Raw genomic sequence first — 27,598 nt, 5'->3', positions numbered from 1 at the left:
TGCAACCCTATAGGTGGAACAACATTATGAACTAACCAGTACCCCGGAGCTCTTGACTCTAGCTGCATATGTATCAAAAGATGGCCTAGTCGGCCAACACTGGAAAGAGAGGCCCATTGGACACACAAACTTTATATGCCCCAGTACAGGGGAATGCCAGGGCCAAAAAAATGGGAAGGGGTGGCTAGGGAAGTGGGGGGGAGGGTATGGGGGACTTTTGGGATAGCATTGGAAATGTAATTGAGGAAAATACGTAATAAAAAAAAAAAGAAAAGACTCATTGCTCAAAACAATAATATACACAACAAAAACCATAAGGTAGGATTGACGCTAACTTCCTGCTGTCCCGTGTCACATCACTGCCTCACAGATGACCCTTGCTGGTGTCTTCTTTTCCTCAGTCTCGTGGCTTTTATGGCCTTTTACAGTCTGCCTAAAACAAACCCTTTTTCTTAATTTTCTTCCTTTTGCTATTTCAGTCTGAGCTACATTTCATTCACTGTTGGACTTTTTTTAAGCCTTTGAAAATTCATGCATATGTATGCAACACTTCTTAGACATATTCATACAGCCCTACACTCACTTCCAACTGTGCGCTATGCTCCTAAGCACATCTTCCTCCAAAGGTCATGACCTCACCCCCTCTTTCTCCAACTCACTGAGTTCTGTTAGTGCTGCCTGCGTGTTCACAGATGCAGAATCATCTCTTGAGGTATCTGTGACCTACCAGTAAACAAAAAATAAAGAAGAGTGGCCTTCCTCCACAACAATTAACTCCCAATACCTTCTCAAGTAGAAGTGGAGCCTTAGAACCCACTGTCCCCTGTGATGGAGCTTTGACAGGTAAGCTGCTGTGAATACATGTGTGTATCAGCCATTCATGTTCAGAGATGAGCACATCTCAGTGCTCTTCCCATCTTACATATATTTTCTTCTTCTGTCTGGGGATGTTCCCTGCAACTTGATTTATATTTCACTGCAGGACGACACTCATTTTTACACCCAGTTCTGGTGGTTTCGTTTTGTTTTCCATGAGATTTCCAAATTTCACATCTTTTCTCCTTGAGATGTTATGTCAGCTTTAGAGATTCTTATGAAGCATATCTCAGTTTTTAACAACAAGTTCATCTCATTTAGTTCCTTTGGCCTTTTTGTTTGCCTGTGTCTCCTTTGTATTCATCAAGATCATGCAAAGGAGTTAGCACCCTGCCTCACAATCAGTAATCCCTTAAGAAGTCTCTTCCATTAAGGAATTCTTTCCTCTGTTCTACCATAATGCATTTTATTAGGAATACATTATATAATAATGACAAAATACCTTTATATCTTGAAGTGCAATCAGGTGTGTGTGTGTGTGTGTATGTGTGTGTATGTTTGTGTGTGTAGACAGATCCTGACAGATCCTGCTAGCTCTTTACTAAAAATTTCTACATAGATAGGGGAAATGACTTTCAGGAGGCACAATGGACATTCTGAAGGAAAAAAAAATCATGAAACAAATAGAAGAGTGGACCTCAGGGATTCTGCGCAGACAACACCTGCAGCAGTGTCTGAAGGGTTTTGAAGGCATGGAGTAGCTCTTCTGAGTAACTGAATATCCACAGAGCTAAGATCCATGACCTTGAGCCCAGGAGATCTTTTCTGCTGAATGTGATCTTATTCCAAGAGAAGCCAAATTATTCTTTTCTGTTGCCAAGAAAACCTCAAAGCTTTCAAACCACTTTGTCTTAAGGGACACCTGAAATGTGCTAAGGCACAGGACAGAGTCCTCAGCTCACTGCTGAATTGCTTAGAAGCAGAGAACTTTTCATTTTGTGCAGAATTCTGATGTTTCCAAGTTGCATGGCAAGTATAAAAAGGACTTTGACCTGAGGTAGGAAGGGCTGAAGGGAGGCTTCTGTACCTTTCTTAAATCCAAGCTAGACAGAGAATAAAAGGTTTGTCTCACTGAAGACAATAGCGAGGCTTGCCAGGGCAGAAGGCATTCAATCTTCCCCGACCTGCTTATTCTCTCCTCCCAACATCCTTTAATTAGCCAAACAAGCAGTTGTAAATGAGGTAGACAAGAAGGAAGTCTTTGTCCACATACTGAAATAACATTTGAAGGGAACACATGCAAAATATTTTTAAAGACTGCTGTGAGGAGGCTTTTGTGGTGAGACTTTTAGTCAGGGTTAAGATCCTGAGCCAAATGTTTATTGTAGTATAGCAGCAAGGGAAGCAGAAATCGGTATTGGTACCTTAGAGTTGCAGATGTGTCAATGTGTTAAAGAAAGATGAGCTTGTCAGGGAGAAGCCGCTGATGCATGAGGCACTAGCTCTTATAAACTATTTTGGGAACAGACTTTGTTTTGTGTCTTTATTTTCTTCCAAAACTTCCTTCCATACCTTCCCCTTAAAGTGTAATATCCCCATTTTTCGAGTTCATGGTGAGATATTTGGCATCCATATTCTTTTCATCACATTCTGAACAATTGTTAAAGACTGGACAAGGCAGGCATTCAAGGACTGGGATGATGTGTCCTTGGAATGTTTATTTGAGGTCTTTACAGAAAAACAATAACAAAACAAAACAAAACAAAACAAAACAAAGTGCAAGCACTACTGAGCCATATATATCTGTGTAATGAATGCTAGAGACTGGCTATTAGTTTAAAATTACAATGAACCCTGGATCTGAGTTCACTCCCTATCTTAACTGGTTACCTTTGGCCTGGCTGCTGGGATGACTGTAACACACCAGGTGGTAGAGAACAAGCATTTAGAGATGCTGGTACCACCAGTCTAGTGTGTGATAGTGTGGCTATCTCTATAATAATTTAGTGATTTAACTATTTGAAAGTAACAAATAGTAATTTGGCTTAGCTGGTTGATTTTGTTCTGTTAGATCTTGTGCTTATCTTAGTCCTAATGATGTATATAGCCATTATTGCTTAACAGATAGTGTGACATTTGACATGAGAAGAAACAATATCAGTAAGTGTTTTTAGCTTTTCATGCGTTCTAAAGAAGCTTTGTATTCATTCATGACATTTTATAAAAGGATTAGCTCTTTAAAAGACACCTTTTGCCAACTCAGCTGTTTATAATATACTGTGTGTGGCAAAAACAGGAGAGACTGTAAGCACACTTAGGGATTCCCACTTAATCTAGATGTCTACTAGTTAATCAAGTGATGTGTGAGCATGACGGCAGTATAAACAATTTTGTGATTTTCTCATAACTAAATGAATATAAAGAAAGCCATACTATTACACACTAGATGGATGCTTTGCATATAGTACCTTTGGATGAAATACTCTTTCTCATCTCTTGAAATCAGTCATGGCACAAATTTCCTTCCTCTCTTCTACTTTCTTCAATTAAAAAACAAAAAAAAAACCCAAAACAAAAACAAAACATATTCTGTAGTCCAAGTTCTCTAACTTATACTGGTTTTACTCTAAGCCACTTTATTGTTTACATTATTTTAATGAGTGATAGCAATAAATCAGAAACATAAACCCAAAACCTTGATCAAACCTCCTAAGAAGCAGGGGATGTATATATGGGTGTTGTTACATAAATAACATTATCTAGCTATTTGCTCAGAGCCACTCCTGACACTTCTTTCACATGTATCCATTTCTCTCTTTACTTGAGATATGGAAGATATCAACATAACTTCTTTGTTCTTTTTAAGAAATTGCCATTCATTTAAATGTAATAGATTCTGACATAGCAGTCAGGTTTCCTCCATGTTACTATTATTAATACCATGTTGCTAATTCACTTGAGCACAAGTAGAAATGTGGCATCTAGGGCCTATCTGTTTTGACTGAGTCTGGTCACACCTAGAATATATGATTGGTGTGTGTGTGTGTGTGTGTGTGTGTGTGTGTGTGTGTGTGTGTGTTTAACTTCTAAATGAATGAAGATATTCTGAGTACATGAATGAAGACATGCTGAGAAAGAACTGCATGTTCAACTCCATGTTGCATGTTCCTCCAAACTGAGATTTTAAGTTTATTCACTTACCACCATGGCTTGCTAAACAACATCAAGAGATATATATCCTGTAGCTTTCTATAGAAGAGAAGTACTCCATTTACAGACCCACTGATAATTCTATTGTAATATTGACTAAGGATGAAACACATCAAGAATAAGAAATCAGTCACTACTTGCAGTGATTTAAAGTTTGGACTCTGCAGGGATGCATATTTAGTAGATACTTGACACAGTTCTACAGTAAGCAGATATAGCCACTGCATTTTTCCCTAGATTGCTTTTTTTCTGATCAAACTATACAAAGTAACTGACCTGAATGTTTCTTCCTTAACAAAAATGTGGCAGGGCCATACGATGATTTCCACTTAAATTGCAGTACTATAATAATGGATTCTCCCCAGTTTACATCAGAATCAGTTGAAGGATTCCCTTATAGTGTAGATTATGCTGGCCAGGCAGTGTGACACTCTCAATTTCCCAAAAGCTTCAGAATATAGTAATACCATACTCTCCAGGTCACAGTGTTACTAGTGAGAGCTAAGAGGACATTTTGAACACATTCATTTCAATCAGTGCTGCCTCATAGTCATACTCGGTCAAGTTCTCCACTCTGGGTTCACTTTCCATGATGCCTTTATTTGTGTTTATATTAAAAACAAAATTCTGTCACTTGGAGTGGTTTACTACATGGCAAAATATGTGGATAATTCAGATGATATATATTTAAGTACTAGCGGCAGTATTGCTTTGATTCTTGGGAAATGAAGCACATTCATCGGCTATTCTTTGAAACTTGATTAAATAGTCTAGTTTGTATTACCCTGATGGAGTAAGTAACAATTTGATTTCTTACTTAAAATTATGTCTATATCTATTTCAAAAATGAGGATTATCCATATACAGACTACCCACAAACCTAACATAAAATAAATGTATTCCCAAAATTTACTTCTTTCTTGAGTAATTATTTACCCAAACTCAGATAATTCATAAACTCTTACAAAGAATCATATTAAAGTCCATATGTATCAAGCTTCGGTTTAACCTTTATTCTCCCTGGGTTAAAATACACTGGGGTCTGGAGGTTGCAGATTCAGCAACTAGGGCCTGCTCACAAACATTTCAGTACTAAATGTTTTCTGAATGGTAGGGTGCTTGGCCATTATATTCCCTGTCTGACACTGGGTTCGTGTACCATCAACCCACAGTACAGATAGGCACGAAGTAGTCTGGTTTTTAGTACATGTTACTGTTTAATCATTCAAGTTATTTCCTAATACGATTTGAAAGGCATTGCGCCAGAATTTTGAGGCATTTTTGTTTTCTCCTTTGGTCAAACTATGCTGAAGTATAAACTCCAATAGATTTTTTTGGTTATTTATAACAGGTTTGTATTATTGTGACCTAAAGAGGAGTCTGAGGCTGGAACCAAGACAGCAAGGTTTTTATTCTTGTTCTCTCCCAATTAGAGATACTTCCATAACGGTTTTTTTCCCTGATGAATAAATGAAACCATTGGTCTAAATAATATCAGATTCTTCTTTAACTTACATATTTCACTACCTCAAGTATATTTTTTAAAGAATTTGCCTACTCATTTATATTATTTCAGGGAAATTTGCTTGTTTATTTCTTGGTTAATTTCTGTAAGGTTTATCTAAGATAAAATAAAACCTGATAGGATAGTTATTGCTGTACAATAATAGAGGTTAGTTTCAGAATTTATACATGCTGAATTATACTTAAGAACTGTATAACCTTTTACAATCTTGAATCAAATATCTAAGATGAACTATTCTTTCTTTAAATTAATGTTATTTTCTTTATAATAATGATTTGAACTTCATTTTATAAAGGGTAAGGGCAATAAGATGATGTTGTTTTCCCTCAGATTATTTGGGAAGTGAATATTTAATTGAACATGAATACAAGAGGCAAAGTTTTCTACATTTATTTTATCTTTATTATCTGAGTCAACCAATCTTCTTATTTAATTCACTTTATTACATTAATTAATATATTAGTAAGTGGCAAGCCATTGCCTTTGTTCAGCCAAGGATATTTTTGCTGTGATAGTTGTGATAGTTGTGTACTTGACTTTTGAAATAGAAAAACAAACGAAGCAGATCTTTCCCTCAAATCTCCATTTATGTATACTTGCTTTCATTGTGTATTAAATTGGGTTTCTGATGTGTATTGAATGCAGTCTGAGAGCCGCATAGCTATAGCAAAGCTGTACAGATTTATGTGAGTCGGGATTACAGACGAAGGGTAATGTAATCCAAAACCCCGAACGTATGGAATAGATTCTCAACAAGGAGCCTGCCTAATGACCGAACGCTATAGAACAGGTTCTGCACAAGCAGACAGCCTGAGGATTCTCTGTAGAGGTTTGGGTGGGGGCCCTTGCTCTACTTCTTACTCTTAAAATCTGACGTACTTTGTTGAGAGATTTTACATTTGGTGAAGTTCAGAGAGCTTGAAAACTGTAAATATAAGATCAAATTAATGAGATTATATCCATGCAGGAAATAAGAAAGAATATTGTTTTGAGAAAATTTTGTTGAGGACTTGTGAAGCCATCGAACCTCCTTTTGTCACTCTGACACACTTGAGTCCCTGATTCTTTAGACTGAAGGGATCCATGTGTTGAACCTATTGCCCAGCCCAAAATACAGCTTGTCATTAAGGCCTTTCTAAGTGAGAAATGTGAGGCCTAATTTTGATCAATTAGAGTGATGTTATTCCTCAAAGGGATGTAAAGATGCTAGCATCCCCCAAGTCTTCTTTAGAGAGTTTAAACACGTTTTGGGATTTAATCTAGAAGCATTTTATCACTTCAAGAAATACCCAGATATTCCATCTTGTGGAAGACTGAGAACAGGTCTGACTGACCAGAGTCCAAGCACAGTACCACCTACCACCTAGGTGTTATCAAGAGTACAGTCTCTTAATATTGTATTCATGTCCTTAGTTCGTTTTCTGTGTCTTCAACAGGTAATTCAGTCTGTTGTCTCAATGTGCTGTGTCAAGAGGTCATAATTCTTATTACTATCCCAGATTTGTTTGGGTGACTTAGAAGAGAACTGAAGGTCATTACACCAAATTTAACTTTGTACAAATCAAATTATGAAGAACATATAGAATTTTGATTCTTACTCTGAACTTACTTTCAGAAAATTAGAAGACCAAATATTATTTATTTTTATCTAAAAATTTGAAAAAACAAAATAAGATTCAAATTCAATGACATTCTCTTAGAATTCTTCTTCCAACTTTATAGTAACATGAAGCAAATTTAAAAAGCTCCTCAATAAATGCTCCAAGTTTATAATCAGATTTTAAAAAATATGGACATATATATATATATACATATATATATATATATACATATATATATAACAGGCTTAAAATTAATGGTAGTCTGCCTCCATTTTGGCATCAATCAGTTAACATTATTATTTTTACAGTCTATATTCTTTGCTAAACCTTATGTGCTTGACATAAAGAACAAATTATACTTATGTTTATTAATATGTGCTGAAACATATTTTAAATATGACTATCAAAATATTACTATTTCAATTGTTTTAGTTTTGATAACAATTTTAACATTAATATATACAACAAGAGTTGTACTCTAACTCTTTTAATGATGTTTTATTTTTAATTTTCATTTATTTTTATTATGTGCCTTTTTTTATGTACTTTGTATGTGTATATAGGTGCCTTAAAATGTGGGAAGAGAATGTTTTGGCTCCTGTAACTGTACAGGTGGATATGAGCTGCTGGGTGGTGGGAACCAAGCCCAGGTCCTTGGAAAAAATCAACAAGTACTTTTAACAGATGAACTAAGTAGTTCCAACACCAAGAAGAAAAAATTTGGTTAGGATTATTTAATTTGTGCTCAATCATCCAGATCATTTAAATTTATATTGAAAACAGTACACATACCAAGAACTGCACAATCATAAACATGTAACTAAGTAGCTGAAATTTTGCCCTCTGAGATTACTACAAGCAGTGCCCCAATTAAGATCAGACCCTCATCAACTCTACTAAGAGCAGCTATGGTCTTAATTTATAATAGCAGAGAATGCCACTTACTGTTTCTTTAAACTCCTTTATGCATTGAATTAGATTGGCCCTCATGTCTGGCTTTCTCTTTATTGACTGTACTTCATATTATTACTCTTAGATTTATCTACATTATATCATACAGTACATAGATGATCAACCTGAGGTTCTGACAACTGTTGCTGTGTTCAGACACACCAGAAGAGGGCATTGGATCCCTTTACAGATGGTTGTGAGCCACATGTGTTTGCTGGGAATTGAATTCATGACCTCTGGAAGATCAGTCAGTACTCTTAACCACTGAGCATCTCTCCAGAACCTTTCCATATTTATTTTAGTGAAACTGTCCATTCATATTATCTCTATCTACATCTATATCTTTATCTATCCATTTCCTCTGTTTATTTTCTCTATTATTTGCCTTTTTAGGATTGATTTGCTAGAGGGCTTGCGGAATGCTATGTTGCAATTCCTTGTGATTGAGATAAAAATGAAAACTTTTTTCTTAGATTTTTATTTAATTTCTTGCACTTTTGTGGTATTACTGATAAATGGATTTTGTTTTTTAATTTGGATTAATGTTTTATGCAGTTTTATGAAACTTTGTAAACTTTTATATCACAGATTTCTCATTGAAATTTTAGCAATAAACCAGCTAGAATTGCCTTGTTTCATTTGCTTGCGTAGATAACTAGATATCTCAGCACAATTAATTAACTAATGGTCCTTTTTTTCCTCTTTACCTGAAATACCTAACTTAGTGTATATCATTTCAGCATATTTGAAGTTATTTTATATTGTTTATCTTTATTTTCCTATCTGTCTCAATTGGTTATCTTATTTGTCATAAATTTCTACCATAAGTGTCATAAGTGTCTACCAACACACAGGAAAGTTTCCTCATCTCATTCTCTAGTAGATCTGGCTCCTTGCGTTATTTTATTTTTTCTATAGAATTTGTAAAATCAACTAATTATGTCAATTTAAAAATACATTGGAAATTTAGTTGAATTTTTACTGATTTTACAGATTTCCTTAAATTTGTTGAAACACTATTTCCCTGTAGTCTTTCTAAGATATATTACTAAACCAAAACACTGCCATGGATCATTTTTGTCTTTCAAATTATACAACATAATGTCCTAATAGGACATTATTATCCTTAGCTATAATCTTTACTATGCTCACAGGCTTTTCTTGGTCAGAGAACTAGTGTGACATTTTGTGTGGTACATAATGGAGATGTTGATAATCAGAGTCCATGTCCTGGTTCTGATCTTAATGGGTATATAATGGGTGTATTTTCCTTTTCAAAATTCAAATGTGCTGTAGTTCATAGAATATTTGCCTCATTCGTTCTATGAGGAAGCAATGAGGAAGACATGTGCCATTTACCATCATTACCAGATAGATAGCCTGTCTGATTTTGCCTTTTAAATTCACACCAATCCTGAAGGATTGGTATCACTAATCATTTCAGACACTGAAAGTTTTACAAAATGTACCATTTCCTTCAATGATATGACAGTTACCGAGTGGTCAAAATAAATTCTAAATGCTTATTTTTGTGGTTCCCAGTATTGAAACAGTTGTCAAATTCAACTCTCAAGAGACTCAGGTGGCTCCACTCTGGTTATTCTCATGCATGAATGATTCATTGTACATCACTTAAAAAACAATACTGGATCCAACTCCTGAGCAGGACTGGATTGCCTTTAGATGTATACAATCAGGCAATGTTTTATTATGGATTCAAGGTGTCTTTCCTATGACTCTCCCTTAGAATTTGTTTTTTTTTTTCATGAATACTAGACTTAAGTAATTATTTGCCAGTAGTCACTGGGGATTCTGATGGGGCTAAGTGACACAATATACCAATGCTGGCTTTAAGGAGCTAAACCCTTGAATTGAGCTCTGATTCTATGCTGTGAGTTAAACTAGCAAACAATACTGGCCATATCCTTGGTAGGCTTTGTAGCACGTTACTGTAATCCTAGTGCTCAGGAGGTTGAGGCAGGAAGATTGTTAGCCTGATCTACTTATTGAATGTCTCAAACAAAATAGAACAGAAAGCAAAAATCTCTTACCAGAGGAAGAGTAAAACTCATTCTGGTTTCTGAACATTCCAATGTGATAATAGAGATGGTGTATTGCTGCCAGCAAACCAGATTTTTTTTTGATAGAACTTGCAGTTCTCTTCATGGTGTATCACAAGCTAATTGCTAACCATAGTCCTCTTTTGTTGTTGTTGTTTTGGGATTTTTGTTTCGTTAGAACTTTTGTTGTTCTTTTTGTTTTACACGAGTTTTGGTCCATTCTCCTTATTTTGTGGGAAGTGATGGGGAACATTTGACTTACATCTTCCTTTGATTACCTTACTGTACTGGTGGGAGAAGACTGCTCTTTCCAAATGGCCATATTTCTGTTTGATGGGTCTGGCATGTGGTGGGATCCACATTGAAACTTCTAATTATACTGAGCCACATTGAGAATGTTGAGACTTCATTTGCATGCTGCTCCTGTGATGTTGTTCTGGAACTTTTATCAGCCTCAGAGGAGCCAGCCCTACCATCTGCTTGAATAAATTAACTACCCAGCTGACTGCATCAGACGTGTGCATAATTCCTCCCTCCATGTGGAAGGGAACATATACACATTCTGTAGATCAGTGGACTACCCGATCAAATCCCTGTTACTAAAACCAGTATCATCTTTCTGTGATGAAAATCCTTGGCTCTTCATTGAGGAAGACATGAGAATATAGATGTCTCCCTGAAAGCTAATTCCTCAGTTGGATGGTGCAAATGTTGCAAACATTGGATATTGCATTTATGCTACCTGATTCATGCCCTAAAGATAACACACAGCTACCTTGTCTGATCAGAGCTGTTTCAGCACTACTTAAAAATTGACTTTTCAAGAATGTCACTTTTAGCTACTGTAGTTGATACCCTACCCTGTGAAGTGGTTTGTTTAAAATATACTCCCACCTAGGCCCATGTGAGTGCTTGACAGGGCTTTAGTCCTGAATATATGGAAGTATATGTAAAGCAGAGGTCATTAGTTGTTGTATTTGTATCTACTATCTTGAGTAGTATGCTTGCTGACTTATGCATGTATATATCTGTTTTCTTCTAGGAAAAGAAGAGTATATTGCCACATTCAAGGGATCTGAATACTTCTGCTACGACTTATCTCAAAACCCCATTCAGAGCAGCAGCGATGAAATAACTCTGTCCTTTAAAACTCTTCAAAGGAATGGACTGATGCTTCACACAGGGAAATCAGCTGATTATGTCAATCTTGCATTGAAAAATGGAGCTGTCTCTCTGGTCATTAATTTGGGATCAGGGGCCTTTGAAGCACTAGTGGAGCCTGTGAATGGAAAGTTTAATGATAATGCCTGGCATGATGTGAAAGTCACCAGGAATCTGCGTCAGGTAACAACGCAGTGGATAAGATAGTAACTGCCTTTGTTCCTTGCTACAGCTGTGCCTGTGGTACCTACAGATGTCTGTGTGGTACTTGAAAACCTTACCCACATGATATAGGGCTCCTGAGATTAGCTTTTCCTTCTGAGATGAATCTTCCTGCCACACTTGAGCAGGGGCATATCTAGAAAGTTCTGAGGGCCCAAAGGCTATTTTAATACAGTGAGAAATGATTATTTTCCAGAGGGCTGCAAGGCTATCCCTTTGACCTGCCCTTCCTGTAATGTGTATGATTTTGATTTTTTTTATTGTTTGTTTGATTGAAAATTATAGTTTTCTTAGTGATCATCTGGAAGCATGCACATTGGGGTCATTAAATCACACTTCCTTTTTTGTAGTCAAAAAAACAAACAAAAAACAAACAAAAACCTTTATTTTTGTCCCTTGGGATTGCAGCAATTCCTATTCCCTCCCCTTCCCAATCCCAAAATGGGAACCTTAAATGTCCCTGAGAGAAAAAGATCAATATTGTGTGTAACCTATGTTCTGAAGTTTTTGTTTATGAAGATATTTTTAATTTAGCACAGATACTTTAACTTAAACTATAAATGATATGAAAAGTCCCTTCATCCTCTTCTACTGGAACATATGTATATTTACATATTTAATTCTTACACAAGTCTATATTCCTATTCCCTCCCCTTCCCAATCCCAAAATGGGAACATAAAATGTCCCTGAGAGAAAAAGATCAATATTGTGTGTAACCTATGTTCTGAAGTTTTTGTTTATGAAGATATTTTTAATTTAGCACAGATACTTTAACTTAAACTATAAATGATATGAAAAGTCCCTTCATCCTCTTTTACTGGAACATATGTATATTTACATATTTAATTCTTACACAAGTCTATATACTAGAGAATTCACACTCTTCACAGAATCAATGAGTCTACATATACTGTATGTTTCCTAATAAGACGTATTACAGTATATACTGAAACCCAATTAGATTGTTTTTGTATTTTCATCATTATGAGTTTTGATTATATGACATTTTACTTTATAATGTATCATTTTTGTAAGTGCTGACAATTGACTAATTTTTGAATGGTAAATGCTTATCGAAAACTAATATCCTTAATGTATTTGTTGTTTCTCTGAACAGTTGCAGAATGACCGATTGACTTTGGTTTCCCTTCACTAAAATGGCCCTTTTTCTGAGCTGTTAACTAACCCTTTCCTTCCTACTTCTGAGAGGCTTCAACTATCTGAGCTAGACATGAAAGAGTTGCTTAGGCAGGGAGATTTAGTTACATTCAGGCAGACAAGCAAAACTGTAAAACTTGGAGAATTTCCAAGGCTTTTCAGATGCCCATGGGCATGGGAGGAGCCACATGCTTCCCACAGTGTTGGGAGGGGTGGCCACAGTCAGCCTAGTTATAGACCATGGGTTTCCTGTAAGTTTGTCTCTTTGGTTTTCTGTTTTCCTTTTTCCCTCTCATATACTCACCAAGAGACTAGAGGCTCACTTGGGTGATCACAGAAGGAAGGGTGGGCCTTGAGGAGCCCACTTTCTAGATTTGCCTTTGCTCAGGTTACAAAGCAAGTTGAGAATTCGTAGTTCCAAGAAAACAGAAGTTTATGCAGCCAGGGTGCATGTGCAGCAGGAGAGATTACAAACAAGTCCATTCTACTCATTATGTGTGTCAGGATCTCTGCTCTGTTTCATTGCAGTATACTGTGACCATAAAGTCCATCAATATGACGGAAGGAAGTTTTGGAATTGAGGAGGAGTCCTTGTATGCTGTAAAATTGAGTAGTAGGGCAAAGCCAACTGATTCCTACTAATTTGCTGGGGCAGGGTGTGGGTGTGGACGGGGACTATGATTGGGCTAGGGTGACAATGAACAGCTAATAGGCTTCAGGCCTTCGAATGAATCTTTTGCAGATGTTTACAATGGCTCTCAGTGGTCCTCAGGAAGACTAAGGGAACAGTGCCATGTGTCTGTTTCTGTCTAGCAGCAAGAGATGAACAAGGGCAGGAAAAGATTATCTCCTCTGTGGGAGGCCTATTTGTTAGTCTGCTTTTTCTTGTAAAATTTTTTTGCCCTTTTTCTATGTTACTAACATGCTTAATAACTAACATGTCATTCATGGAATGTTTCATTCTACTAACCGTTACCTGAATCAAAAAATGTACTAACATGGTAGAGACCATCATATTTTTTAAGTAACGATCGATCGTTATTCTGTTCACAGTTTTAATTTCCTTTCTCCCCCCTTCTCCACAAAGCACTCAGGCATTGGACACGCTATGGTAAACAAACTACATTGTTCGGTAGATATCATTCTAATTGTTTCTTATTTTGGGTTTGCCGTGTGTTTTCTTTCTTTCTTTTAACTGTAGACATCATTAACAAAAGAGGAACTGCGGTTGGTACTCTTCTGCTTACCTGACCTCCTTCTTTTCATCTGTTGTTGACTTTCTTATTTTTTACCTGTTCCTGTCAACCTGTTTTCGAACTCACCTGTAGGGGCATCGTTAACGTTTCGAACGTTTATTTTCTTATTTTTTATTTTTTATTTTTTGCATCCAGCTGTGGTTAACACGAGATAAGAAAATGGTGGCTGGCCCGAGTGACCGCAGGCTCAGCCAGTCTCTAACCATTCATGATGCATGGCATGGAAACTTGGTTTGGGAATGTTGGAGATGCCACACCCACTCATCTTTACGTCATCATTATGCAGTTATCTTTCTCCTTTGGTTCTCCCTGTCTTCTTTTCTTTTTCCTTTCCTTTCCTTTCCTTTCCTTTCCTTTCCTTTCCTTTCCTTTCCTTTCAGAGCATTCTGTACCTCCTGCATGCGCATCGCTGGTGCTGCTTCACTGATTGTTTTGCGCCTCATCTTCCCTCAGCATGGTTCAGGCACTTGCATGCTCAACAGTTGCTGCTCAATAGTGCAAATAGTGATGTTGCTGGAAATAGCTTGCGCCTTTTCTGTTAACAAGGTGCACGTTGTGATTAGTGAATAACAGACGACTAAACTTTACTAATATGTACACCAGCAAAACTAACCTAGGAGGCATTTTACTAACACCATTTTTGTGTCTGCTAAATAACTTTTGAGTTGCAGCAGGGATGATGCTGACACTAGTTCAATGATCAGTTAACTCTCTAACTAGATTAGAATCTCTCAGGGCTAGCTGAATAGAATCCAAGAATAAACCTCAAACAGACATGAAAATGGGTTCCGCCACAGGGCTAAAACTGAAAACCAAACAAACATAAAAAAAGCAAAACAAAAAATATAATAAAACAAAACACAAAACAGGCATATCCCAGGATTACAGCATATAGGTCTGAGTATAGCGTGTCCTTTCCCTGTGCTTTGTTATCTAGGTGACAATATCAGTGGATGGGATTCTTACCACAACGGGCTACACGCAAGAAGATTACACCATGCTGGGGTCTGATGACTTTTTCTATGTTGGAGGCAGCCCCAGCACAGCCGACCTTCCAGGGTCACCAGTCAGTAACAACTTTATGGGCTGTCTCAAAGAGGTAAATATCGATGTTATGGAACCCTTCTTAAATCACGAGCTCATCTTTGCAGATCCGGACTTAGCACTTGTTTTTTGAAGATCTGATGTTCCCAGAGTGAATGACACAACCTTCAAGTCAACTTTGTGTTGCTTATGCAGAGTTGGGTGGTAAAGTGCAACTCACACATCCTGCTGAGGAGTGAGGTGAGCCTCAGCTTCTCACAGTGGCCATTGTCCTGGATAGCTTTGTATCAGCTCTAAGAGGACATCAAACAAAATGATATTTGTGTCTAAATTTGTACTAAGGGATATCTGTCTGTGGTGACTTGTTTGAGTGATAAGAACAAGAAAGAAAAAAATTAGGCTACAAGAGAAAAGGAGATGACATGTATTAACAATGCTAAAACAGAAAACAAAACCCAACGGGCATAATGAACCAGTTATGCTGCCATATTTTAATTGTGTTCTGAAGGTGGGAGACCTGTGTCCTTTATGATCTGGTAAGTTGACTAGATATTTACCGGAAGAAAACAAAAGCTTAAGAGAACAATTTCATCTGCCATCATCAACTGTCAGTGTCTGCTGTACATTTTTATAAGATTGCAATTTGTAGAGAAAGACCAGAAGGACTTTGAATTTCAATTTTATATTCTATAAGAGTTGTTTTTTTTTAAAAAAAAATCTATTCAATCATCATAATTTTTTTCTGACGATTGGAACCTGAATTCCTTTCCTTGTTGCCTGATGGAATATCAGCTTACCAGTTATTTAGGCACAACAATTGCTACTGGAAAACAATGTTATAGTTTGTTTCATTCTAAAGAAAATATTCCTATAAACTTGGTTGTGTTATTTTTTAAGTTTATTTTTCATCCAACAGTGAATAAGTCACTGCTGAGCTCTGACAGCATTACTTGTCTTCCAAGTACTGCAGCTGTTTCTGCTCATGTACATGTGTGTGTGTTCATGAGAGAAAGAGAGACAGACAGACAGAGATAGTGACAGAGACAGAGACACAGAGACACACAGGGAATGGCATCCCTGAGGGGAATTCAGAGCTGTTATAACAAGTCCGTATATTGGAATGAGGGTATTGCCTCTCAGAGAGTGAATATTCTTTTCTGAAGACATAGATTATGCCTTAGGGTCTGCATTAAGCTGCATAGGCAATAACAAGCTAACAAAATAAAAATTATCATTATGATAAGAGCAGTATTAAACTTTCTAAGTCTTTTGTGTTTAGAAGCATCTAAAGCTGTCCAACGGCTCTCACAATATAGGTGGTGAGTTTATTGTCTTTATTTTTCAAACAAAGAAACTGAAGTTCGGAAGATCTAAGTCACCTATGAAGTGAGCATCAACACTTAAGCATTAAAACCCAAATCCTAATTTCCTAGTCCTCTTTGCTTGGTAATTACTATCATTCACCATGTCTGAAAAATGATGTTGGTTAGGCTGCCGACATTAACGCTTATACATATCAGTACTCTATTTCATTAAAAGAAGAAGCAAGTTTTAGAAAGACATAATAGAGTGTTAGAATTTATGCCCACAGTACTTGTTTGGGTTGAAAAGAGACTGAGCAGAGTGTAAGTTCTAGTGGCTAAGGCAAATATGCACAGCCCAAACTCACTATGATGTGGAGAGGCAAGAAAGAGATAGCCTAGGCCAGATTGGGAAGGGACAGAGTCATTGCATGCTTGGATTTCACAAGTAGATTGTTAAAACCACTTTCTGGACATTCCTACATACTCTCAACAGTCAACGTGTAGTGTCCATCTCTATTATGTAACCCATCACAAGCCATGCTTTTTCTATAAAGAGTGAAACCCGTGTTACACTAAAAAAAAAAAAAAAAAAAAAGTCCAGAATCCCCAGAATCCAAGGATTTTTTTTTAGCCTGAATGCAAATCTAGTGAAAGAGCATCTTTGGGCATTCTATGATAAGTGAGGATGTCTGAGATACTGGCTTCCTCTGAGAAATATGGCATTCAGCCCATTCTCCATTAAGCAAGCTCATTTTTCTGTCTGGGAAGTTGCAATGAACTCTCTTCACCTGAAATCATAGTGTCAAAGAAAGCCATGCATCAGACTAGCATCTCCACTGTTTAAATGCTCATACATTGATATAGCTCAGTGCTCACATATTTGTATTAACAGTATAATCACAAACAAGATGACAAAGGACAAAAGGTGAAAAATCAAACCACATGGTCTTTCAAGTGTCCCTTAGCTAGAAGCCTGTGAGTATCTAAAAGTGGGTTCATCCTGTCTCCCTTTACTATAGATTTTTCATAAATATCTTTCCTCCTTATTGAATGGGCATGTTCCATCTTGCTGCTTTCCATGACATGAGTAATTTGACTGGAGCAAGTGCTGCGAGGTTTTACAGATCTGTGTTGTGTTTCAGTCTGTTTCCTCCCAGCACGCTAGAGGTTGGAAGGTTATAGACACAATCAGCTTCTATATCAAACATATTTCAGTGTAGGGCTTTCTGATAGTTCAGAGCTGCCACCTACATCTGAATCATCTTTTATAATCGCATTCATTTCCTATTTCAGAAAGGAAATAATGAAAAAAGGTACCATGGGTTTTGAGCTAAGCCATCTTGCTTTAGGAAGGTCAGGTTTGTAGAGTTCATGAATAGAGAGTAATATGCCAATGTCCATTTTCTTGTTTGTTTTCCTAAGCACTGGCTTAGACTTCCTAGCCTATAGCATATTACTTCTAATGCCTTAATTACAGCTTCAATTATTCACTTATATTTTATTTTCAATCCAGTACATAATAACCCTTATGATAGTCACTTCTGTAGGAGAGTCTGGGGGCACCTAGTCTGAAGCCACATAGGACATTTTGGTGAACGAATAATTCTGACAATCATTCTCTGTGTCTGATTGTCTTGAAAGTAGAGAAGCAGATAGACAGGAGGCAATTCTGTGGAAGAACAAAGGGATGGAACAGGCTCAGCACCCAGCCCCAGACAGATAACATATCTGATTAGAGGACAATAGCCTCGTTCTGATCAGTGGTATTTACCATAAAACTAGAGATGGCCTGACACATTTGCTAATTTGTATCTTCATTCTATTAAAATTAAAGTAGTAAAAGAAGTCTTCAACATATTGAAGAACTCTATTGTTTAATTTTCTTTAGTGACATCTTAATTCCTCTGTGACATTTATAACGGCAAATGAGAGCTGAGAGTACTTTCAGTCACTGGGCCACAATAAAAAAGTTAATTTTGTTAGACTGATCATCAAATTTCAAAATAAAATAATGATGTGTAAGACATTAATTTGTTTAAAATGAAAAGAAATCATGAACAGGCTGAGGAGAAAATAGTTTTGTGTCATATTTAAATTTAGTCACAAACAACTCTTTGGAGAAAACTACCACCACAGACATAGGTTTTAGAAAAGGCAAAAGGTAATTGTAAAGAATGAGGCAGCATTTTACACTACTCATTCCTGTAAAATCAGACACAGGCCTTGGGAAAGACACTTCAAAGTCTTCCTGCAGCAAAACCTCCACTGAGTCTTTTTTGCCAGGGATGGTTGTTTATATTCTTCAGGGTTTTGGAAGCATCACTTAAAACTAAAACAATTCTTACGGATGCTTGATGACGTCAAAGTTATTCTTTCTATTGAAGTGTGTTTGAGTAACTATTACAAATAACGAAAGTTTGAGAATCATAAAGAAAGGAGTCTTGGCATCTGAAAGCTATGTTTGGGGTCCATTTGAGGTGAATTTTCTTGAATATGAGTACTGTACTTTAGTCTTAGCCTGCTCATTAGAGGCAACTTTCAGTCACCAGAGACTGGTGAAAGTCTCACCAGTTCACATTTTACTCAAATATTTTGAACATGAGGACCTGGATAATAAGGAACCCAGCTGCGATGGTGACTGAGAAGCTCTTTCTATCCGTCGTATCTGCCCTTAACTCGTCTGCATTTGGTATTTCTTAATTTCTTTGTGTCCACAACACAGTCTGCAACATCTGTTCCCCTCCTGCTGAGTGGACAGTATTTAGTGTGGTTGGGAAAGGAAGCTAAAGAAAGGGAAAGGATTGCGAGTGTGAATGAATCACCAGAGAAGGCTTTATCTGCAGTGTGTTTTCAGACATGTGTGCCTGCTGGAGGTTTTCTAATCAGTGGCTGCAGTGCAGGCTGTGCCTTTCTGAGGTAATTTAAAATGCTGCCTGGAAGAATGGCTCGGAATGAGCCTGAGGAAAGATTCTTGAGAGAAAAGAAATGAGTGAAATGCTATAGGGAATTAAATCCCTACTGAAAATTTCATCAACCTAATTAGGTCAGCTCAGCCTGTAATTACACATGGAGACCTTTATCGCTAGAAATCTGTAAGAGGCTCTAAGGTGGGTGAGGCTCAGGAAATAGCCTGCTTTATAAAAGAATTTTCTCTCACATTGCAAAAGAAAAAAAAAATGGTCTATTCCTGAACGAAGGGTGGGGTGGGTGGTTGGCTGTGCGGGGGGGTGGGGTCTCTCTGAGTAATAAACACCCTGGGGGAAGAAAGGGTTTCCTTTACACAGAGGCCCTTCAGTTCTTCGGTCATTTGGACAATGGAAGATGTCCTAAAATTGTAAGACTTATTTTTGTCCTTGGTCAGCCCAGCTGTTTTAATTCCCTCCTTCCAGTAGCCTACCTGCACAGAGATGAATACCACTACCAAAAAGAACAAAAATCCACCATAGATCTTACATTTAGGTTATTTTTCTTATTCTGAAATAAGGTTCTTTTTATGACATATTGGAGAAATGGCAGTGGCAGGAATCTTCAGGGGATGCTTCGTGATGTCTGTCAATCACCGTACTTGGGTCTAGGGAGGTTTCTGCCTTACATTTCTCTCAAGTTCTGTGCTTGTCCTCTGCAAGCTGCCTGGGAATATTTTACAGTTGTTCGTTCATACTACCCCCGTATGCTTTCATTGCTTCTGCAGGAAAGGGTTGTTCTTTGCATCTCTACTTTTCCCAGCAGCTTCTCACACACATCACATATCACCACATGATTTTTTTTGTTAATATTTTGCTAATTTGGGTAATATGTGTTAAATGAGCTATTTTAAGATGTTTTGCTAATATATGCAAGATTAATTGCTTATAGGAAGATATAGAGGAAACTTAATGGGCACTCATGCTTGGCCCACCTGATACACTGATTGCCATCATAGCTACAGATTCCTTTCCATAGTAAGTATTTCCATACTAGATCAGATGTTCATCGGATGTCATTTTGGCGGTTCAACTGGAACAAGCGAGGTCATGGATCAGGTGATTTCTTGCAATAACTGTAGTATATATTCAGGCTAAATTCCCTCCATGCTCGTCTTTCTGAGAATAAATGATAACTCTCTAGTGACTTTGGGCTGCCTTCCAAGAACCAAGTCTCGGCTTGCTGCCTCAGAGAATCTGGTTTAGCTCAGATTCTCTATCAGACTAAGGGAGACCTGGTGATTTTATATGTTAGATAAGCGACCTAACAGAACCCAGTCACTAATTAGCTAATGTTAGAGCCTGACAAACCCATCCACAGGACCCTTGACATTACTTCCAATTCTGTGTTCTTCCCATAACATAATGCTCTCTATGTCTTTTCTTTCAATTGCAGGGTTTCAATAAACTCAACATTTGCTGAATTAAGAGTAAAATGAATTTTTATAGGAAAAAATAGCAAAGGCAGCCTAGATTTGCAGGAGTTTGGAGAAGGGAGACTTAAGGTTAAAGAGCACCTTTCCTACTTTGCTTGTCATGTGCCTTTCTCATTAGCCACCAAACCCAGACACTATTGCATATGCCAGAAAGATTTTGCTGAAGGGACCCTGTTATAGCTGTCTCATATAAGGCTGTGCCAGTGCCTGGCAAATACAGAAGTGGATGCTCACAGTCAGCTATAAAGGGAACGCAGGGCCCCCAATGGAGAAGCTAGAGAAAGCACCCAAGGATCTGAAGGGGTCTGCAACCCTATAGGTGGAACAACAATATGAACTAACCAGTACCACCAGACGTCATATCACTAGCTGCATATGTAGCAGAAGATGGCCTAGTCAGCCATCACTGGGAAGAGAGGCCCCTTGGTATTGCAAACTTTATATGCCCCAGTACAGGCAGTACAGGGGAATGCCAGGGCCAAGAAGCGGGGGTTGGTGGGTCGGGGAGCAGGGCAAAAGGAGGGTATAGGGAACTTTCAGGATAGCATTGGAAATGTATATAAAGAAAATATCTAATAATAAAAAAAAGTTTGCCATACTTCTCTGTATTATGTAGCCATGTATACTAAGAGGAATTCACAGGAAACATTTAGATGTGGTTTCTAGACTTCCATGAAACATTGTGCAGGAATGTTGCTCAAGAATGAATTAACTTCTGTACATTGTAGCCTTGGGGACCAGGGAAAGAACAATTGGGGCATAAACCAGACATCCTGCCATAGACCTTCCTCTTTGAAATTGGGCTCAGGGAGTCCCATCTGCTCAGGTCCCCAAGGAACTGGAACTCAATTCTTTAGTTCAAAAAGCATCTGGTGAGTTCTTGCCTGGAATTCAGCTTTCACAGCATAGCAACTCCCTTTCAGGGAACGACAGATTTTTATTTCCCATCATCTTCGGCAGATGCCCCATAGCCTGGAACTGTATCAGCAGTTGGCATAATGAATTGTAGTGCTTTCAAATACCAAGCTAGCATAACATGGTCTGGTAGGGGGCTCAGTGACATTTTAATTCTAAGTACTTGATACATTTTATAGAATATGACATTTTTCAGCCCAGCAGAAAGCAGCAATGAACAGTGGCTAAGACTGAGCATTGGCTGTTGATTTCAGCTCCCACTGAGCAGTGTGTCCAGTTTAAATTAGCCCTTTTACTAAAAGTGATATTTGAATATGTGGATACAATTACTCATTTTTTTTAATTTATGTTCATAAGCTCAGTGTGTACATGGCATGGCATTTATAGTTGTCAGAGGAGAATTTACAGGGATCAGTTCTCTCCTTTCATTTTCTGATATTGTAAGATTGCAGCCCTTCAGCAATGACAGCAAACACCTTTACCAGCTGAGCCATCTTGCTGAAACCAGTTCACTTTAATCAATATCTACCATGTCCCATGCTCTGTGTTGGGAACTGACAGTCAACACATAAAGTCTGTTCACCGAGGATTCTATGTGGAGAGCCAACAGAACAAAATTACAAAACAAGGTCTGTAAGTAAGGCAAGGCAAGTTACCCTAGAAACAGCAGAAGCATGATTTATAGTGTCCAAGGAAACTAGTGATGATTTGAAAGACAAGGTGATGAAGTAATTTGTCTTACTCTTTGTGTGTCTGAATGATAGAGGCAGTATTATATTAAATGTAACCATAAAAGTGGTGGTGGGATGATGGTGGTGGTGGTGACAGTGCTGATAAATTAGTTCTACCACCCGAATTTGAACCTAATAGGACACTTACAATAACACCAATGACTATGTAGCATGATGCAAGCAATGACAAAGTTTGTATAGAAATGCAAGTTTATAACTTTATCAAGGTTGAGCCACATTAAAGGAACTATCTGAAATTCATCTAAAACTAAATGAGTATTTTACATCTCTCCTTACTTTGTATTATTAGATGATATACCCCTTTCTTTGTTTCTGTGCATCAAAGTGTTTATGTTTAGAAGAAAATTATTTCTGGGTACTATAATTGGTATCCCCCTCAAGGGGAAATCATCATTATTGAAACATTCTTAATTACTTTCAAAATGAAAGATAATTTTCTTATTCAGAAGCATATGGTTTTGAATAATAGGAAAATGATATCCTTATCATTGTTGAATAAATAAATAGTCTCTACACAGAAAAATTGTGGCTCTAATAGTTCTACACTAGTGTTTTGTTTGTTTGTTTGTTTTGTTTTGAGTTCCAAAGATTTAGCATTATTAGAGGTGTGGGTGATTATGGGTATAGTGCAATTATGTGTTTCAGGGAACTATGGAGTTACTAGGGGTATATGGTGATAAGGAGTATGCTGTAGTTATGAATAGGGGAAGTTAGAAGTTTGGAACTATTAAGTTGACACACCTTTATGATCCAAGTCATAAAGACTAAATTATCCTTTAAGTATATTCATGTTCTCTCAGTCATATGTTCTAATTTTGAAGTAAATTCTAACCTAAAATGAACTAATTTTGAACAAAAAACACCTTATAGTCAAAAATTAATTGCATTAAGTTAGTTAAAGGGAGAGAAGTTTTAGAATGAAAATCAGTCTCCCAAGATTGGGTTGTAACATTGATCCTGGACAAGATATTTACAGCTTATAAACTTGTACAATAGTGAAATATTATGAACTAATATTGATGTCGAAAATATCGGGTACAGTTATGTCTGAAGCACTAAAGTTAGCTACTGGCACCCTGCAGCATTGCAGTACTGTGTCAGTTGCAATCATATTTCAGAAATACAGTTGCTAATATTGGCTAAAGTTGGCTTGCAGACATGGTCCACTCATGTAAGTATAGACAGTCACACAGGGCCCAACACGAAGTTTGACTGTTGGCAATCTTTGTACTTTCGTATGTTCTTGTTCTTACCATCTTAAGAATCCTAGTAGCTTATTTGTGATTATGGGAATATATTTCCAAGAGCTTTCCAGTCCTTCCTAGTGTTTAAGACTTGGATTAATGCTTTCATTTTGCCATGACCATGACAAATATCACGGATGTTCCCACGACCAATCAATTTCTGAGGTGATTTACATCATCTAAGTTAATACTTTTCCCATCTAACTATCCTCAATGGTTGATAAGAATTTAGAGTAAATGAGAGGTCACACCTTATTTTTAACATTATGAAGACTATATACCAGGTATGTTTCTTAACTTCGTACTTACTGTGGTTTTATAATGTGTTAAAACAACTACCTTCTTTCATATCAGGAATTAGGAAAGATAATTGGGAAACCTAAAATATTTTGGAAAATATAAGCATTGGTCAAGAAACTGAATTGGTTTTGTCCCTACCCACCACATTTTTTAAAAGTAAATCTTTTAATTTTTGAGGAAACTGTCATCAGATTTCAATGAACATGTTTTCAGAAATATACATTGTTTTGATTTTCTGTATTTACCATCTACAGAGCCAAGTTTTAGGATCTTTAAATGTTTTTTCAGAGGATTATTTATTGTATGCTATTCTTCTTGGTCTTCAAGCTAAACCATCTGCATACTTTGGGATCAATCAAACTATATAATCAATATTAACTTATTGTTTAAACACTATTTGGTTTATCATTTATATATAATATATAGACAATTTCTGACCAAAAACATGCAAGTAAGGGCTATGATGTCCAGCTCAGTCTCTCACTTGAAATGAAGTAGGTGAATACCTTTGGACCCAGGAACCTTGCTTGGCACTGTGTAAACTATAGTGTCCATGATTGCCATAGCAGCATCTCCTTGGCTTCTTGAAGATTCCAAGCTAATGTTCCTTTCCCTGGTCCAGTGAGCCACAGTCTGCATGTTATTAAGATTCCAGGTGATTTCAAATACATTAGAATATTTGAGACTCACTGGGTAGCATTGGCATCCTTGGTTATTTAGTACACCACTCAGTGCACCACTGAAGCATTCTCAGCACTGTCCATATCCTAGGTGTGGGTGAACCTCAACTGCAATGTGAATTTTAGAGAGGTTCAAATGTGCAACTTAGCCACTCAGGGGTGACCTTGAGGATCAGTGAGTCTCAGAATCTCAGTGCCAGATGTCATGGATACTTTCAGTTCCATGAAAGCCTCTGCAAGGGCTTCCCTTGGAACCAGACTGTCTTACACTGTTGAATTGAAGGCAGATTAGCCATAAAAAGACATATCAGGAATGTTCCCCAACAGTTTGCTCTAGGAGTAGCTGCTGTTTGAGGACAAAGTGGACTTACTGGCCAGGTAATAAGCTTTTGAATCTTAAATGCTTGAAACTAAGCTCACCACAATTAAAATAGAATGCCTGCGTGTTTTAATAACACTTTAAACCAAGGCTCATACTCCTTTGTTTGATTCTTAGAGTAATGCTCTCACAGCACAATTCTTTTCCTAACCAAATGCGACAAATCACTGTGTAGGTTCCCTGGGGTTAATTCTCAGTTGGGCTAATATTCTAATTCAGAATCCCAATGCACCGGCTTGTTTTGTAGGTCATTGTTTATATAGGATTATTTTACTTTACACAATTTGCTAACTTAAGCGGATTTCTATGCATTTCATTCCATCTTAATTATTTCTTGGTATAATACATTATGCCCTAAAGGAAGTAAACTCTCCCTTTGCTATAAATTAGACAATGGGAGATTTGAGCCATTAAAGAACCATTTAGGGAAAAGCTGCTTCTTCCACAGTGAGATCTGTTTTTTATTTATTTATTTATTTATTTATTTATTTATTTATTTATTTATTTATTTATTTTACAAAGTGTTCCGTAGTGACACTTCTTGGAACAACACTTACCTGTAGTTTTTTTGATGAAAAAATATATAAAGGACATCTTTGGCCAACAGAAAAATTGATACTGTTATTTCCAGGGAAAGGGCAAGTGCTGTGCTTTCATAGAAAATCAACAAAAGGAAAGTAAGACCCTAAGTAGGAAAAGTATCACAGATATCCAAAAGCAACGTGAATGGCTTATTAACACTGTGAGTAAAGTTAAAGTAAAAACCTAGCTCAACTTTCCATGATAAAGAACCTAAGACCCTGAGGCTGCTGGAGTACCTCAGTGATAAGAAGTGCTGGCTGCTGTTGTGGGGGACCTGCATGTGGTTCCCAGCTCTGCATGGCAGCTCACAGTCACCTGTCACTTTAGGTCCAGGAAACCCACACTCTTTTATGGCTTTCTTGGGAATTAAGAATACATGTGTTATACATACACACTTTCAGTTTTTATGTATTTTCATATACATAAATAAAAAAATAAATAAATCCCAGGAAATTTATTTTTACTATACTCAAGAACAAATAACTTCTAGATGCAAGTTCATTGGGAGCTATAAGCAATAGAAAAGAATTTTAAGTGCTCATTTTCCATTAAGTTGTACTTAGGGTCTTTGATTCTACAACCTCTCTCTCTCTCTCTCTCTCTCTCTCTCTCTCTCTCTCTCTCTCTCTCTCTCTCTCTCTCTCTCTCTCTCTCTCCACTCTTAAGTCTTCTTTTTCTGTTTTTCTAAGTCTTACAGAGCAGGAAGAATTTGCTTGGATACAGTGATAGTTTAGGAAACAGTAAAATGTCACTCAGCCAGATGAATAATTTAATACAGGAAAAGAGATATTCTTTTCCTTTTAGTCTTTTTTATTTTATAGTTCTAGAAGAATTAACAAGAGGAATACTGCTTTAGAAAATATGTTTTGTCTAAAACAGAGTTATTTGCGGTATAGACTAGATCTCTAGGACTTACTCATTTTTATACTATACATTTGCAGCTGTTGAATAATCAAAGTTTCTCCTTGTTTACACACTCTGGTAACAACTGTTCTGTTTCGGTTTATTTGTTTCTGTGAGGCACAGTATTCTAGACACCTTGTGTAAGTGAAATTACACACTGTCTTCCTGTGAGAGGCCTATTTCATTGAGCATAATGAAATACTTGCCACACAATGCAAACTATACCAACTGAGAAACAAATTGTACACTGTTGTTTACATATCACTCCATTTGTATATATGTGTGTGTTCACAAGTATGGGTAAGATAAAAAGTGTGTGTGTGTGTGTGTCTGTGTCTGTGTGTCTGTGTGCCTATGTGTGCATCTGTGTGAAGGAGTAAGGAGAGGAGAGGGGCGGCAATTTCAGGTGTCAATCCTCTATCTACTTTACTTTCTGACAGTGTCTTTCACTGGCCTGGCCTGGAACTTGTCATGTAAGCTAGAATGAATAATGAGCGTCAAGCACCCCTGAGTCTCTGCTTCTCCAGAGCTGGGGTTGCAAGCGGTGCACGAGGTCCCTTCTTTTCTATGTATGTGGCTTTTGGAGATGGATTTTTCAGGTCTCATACTTGATTAACAAGTACTTTATTGACCTAGGATCACTGTTATCCCAAATACACCATGTTTGTAACCACTGATCCATTATGGGCATTTGATTGTTGACATGGATAGCATCTTATGAATGGTACTATAGTAAATATGAGTATAGATTTTTTTAATATTCTTATTATAGTATATTTGGATAAATGTCCCTTTAATTGGATAGTTGGATCATGTATTAGTTGTACTTATAATTTTTGAGGTATTTCTGTGTCTTTCATAGCTATTACACACTTGCATTCTCCCAGAAAGTGGAATGGATTCCCATATCTCTGCCAACCCCGGTCTTTTAGTTACATTGGTTGAGGTGCTGTTGTTGCTGGATATGGAATCCAGGACCTCGTTTACTCTAGTAGTCTATATTGCCAGACACTGTTCTTGTATTTGTTCTGTAATAATAGCACACTGACTAATATTATGTGTTATCTAATCACATTTTTAATTTGCATTTCTCTAGTGATTAGTATCATTAAAAATCTTTATTGTTCCTGTGGTC

General features: G+C 37.1%; 1 protein-coding gene across 36 annotated transcripts in view; it reads left to right on the top strand.

The window, feature by feature from the left end:
* Positions 1-27,598, top strand: part of Nrxn1 (neurexin 1) — a 1,073,594-nt gene that overhangs the window by 400,368 nt on the left and 645,628 nt on the right. For 22 of the 36 annotated variants that reach the window (XM_029470959.1, XM_029470968.1, XM_029470963.1 and 19 more), the window contains 3 exons: positions 11,206-11,507; positions 13,793-13,816; positions 14,899-15,060. In XM_029470959.1, coding sequence (XP_029326819.1) covers positions 11,206-11,507; positions 13,793-13,816; positions 14,899-15,060 — 488 coding nt within the window. Of the gene's footprint in view, positions 1-7,854; positions 7,876-11,205; positions 11,508-13,758; positions 13,817-14,898; positions 15,061-27,598 lie in introns of those variants that run through there. The other 14 variants (XM_029470970.1, XM_029470969.1, XM_029470964.1 and 11 more) reach the window with 3 other exon arrangements.

This window comes from Mus caroli, chromosome 17 (assembly GCF_900094665.2).
Source record: "Mus caroli chromosome 17, CAROLI_EIJ_v1.1, whole genome shotgun sequence".
NCBI lineage: Eukaryota > Metazoa > Chordata > Mammalia > Rodentia > Muridae > Mus > Mus caroli.
The sequence above is the reverse complement of the archived record's forward strand: the minus strand, read 5'-3'. Positions and strand labels throughout refer to the sequence as shown.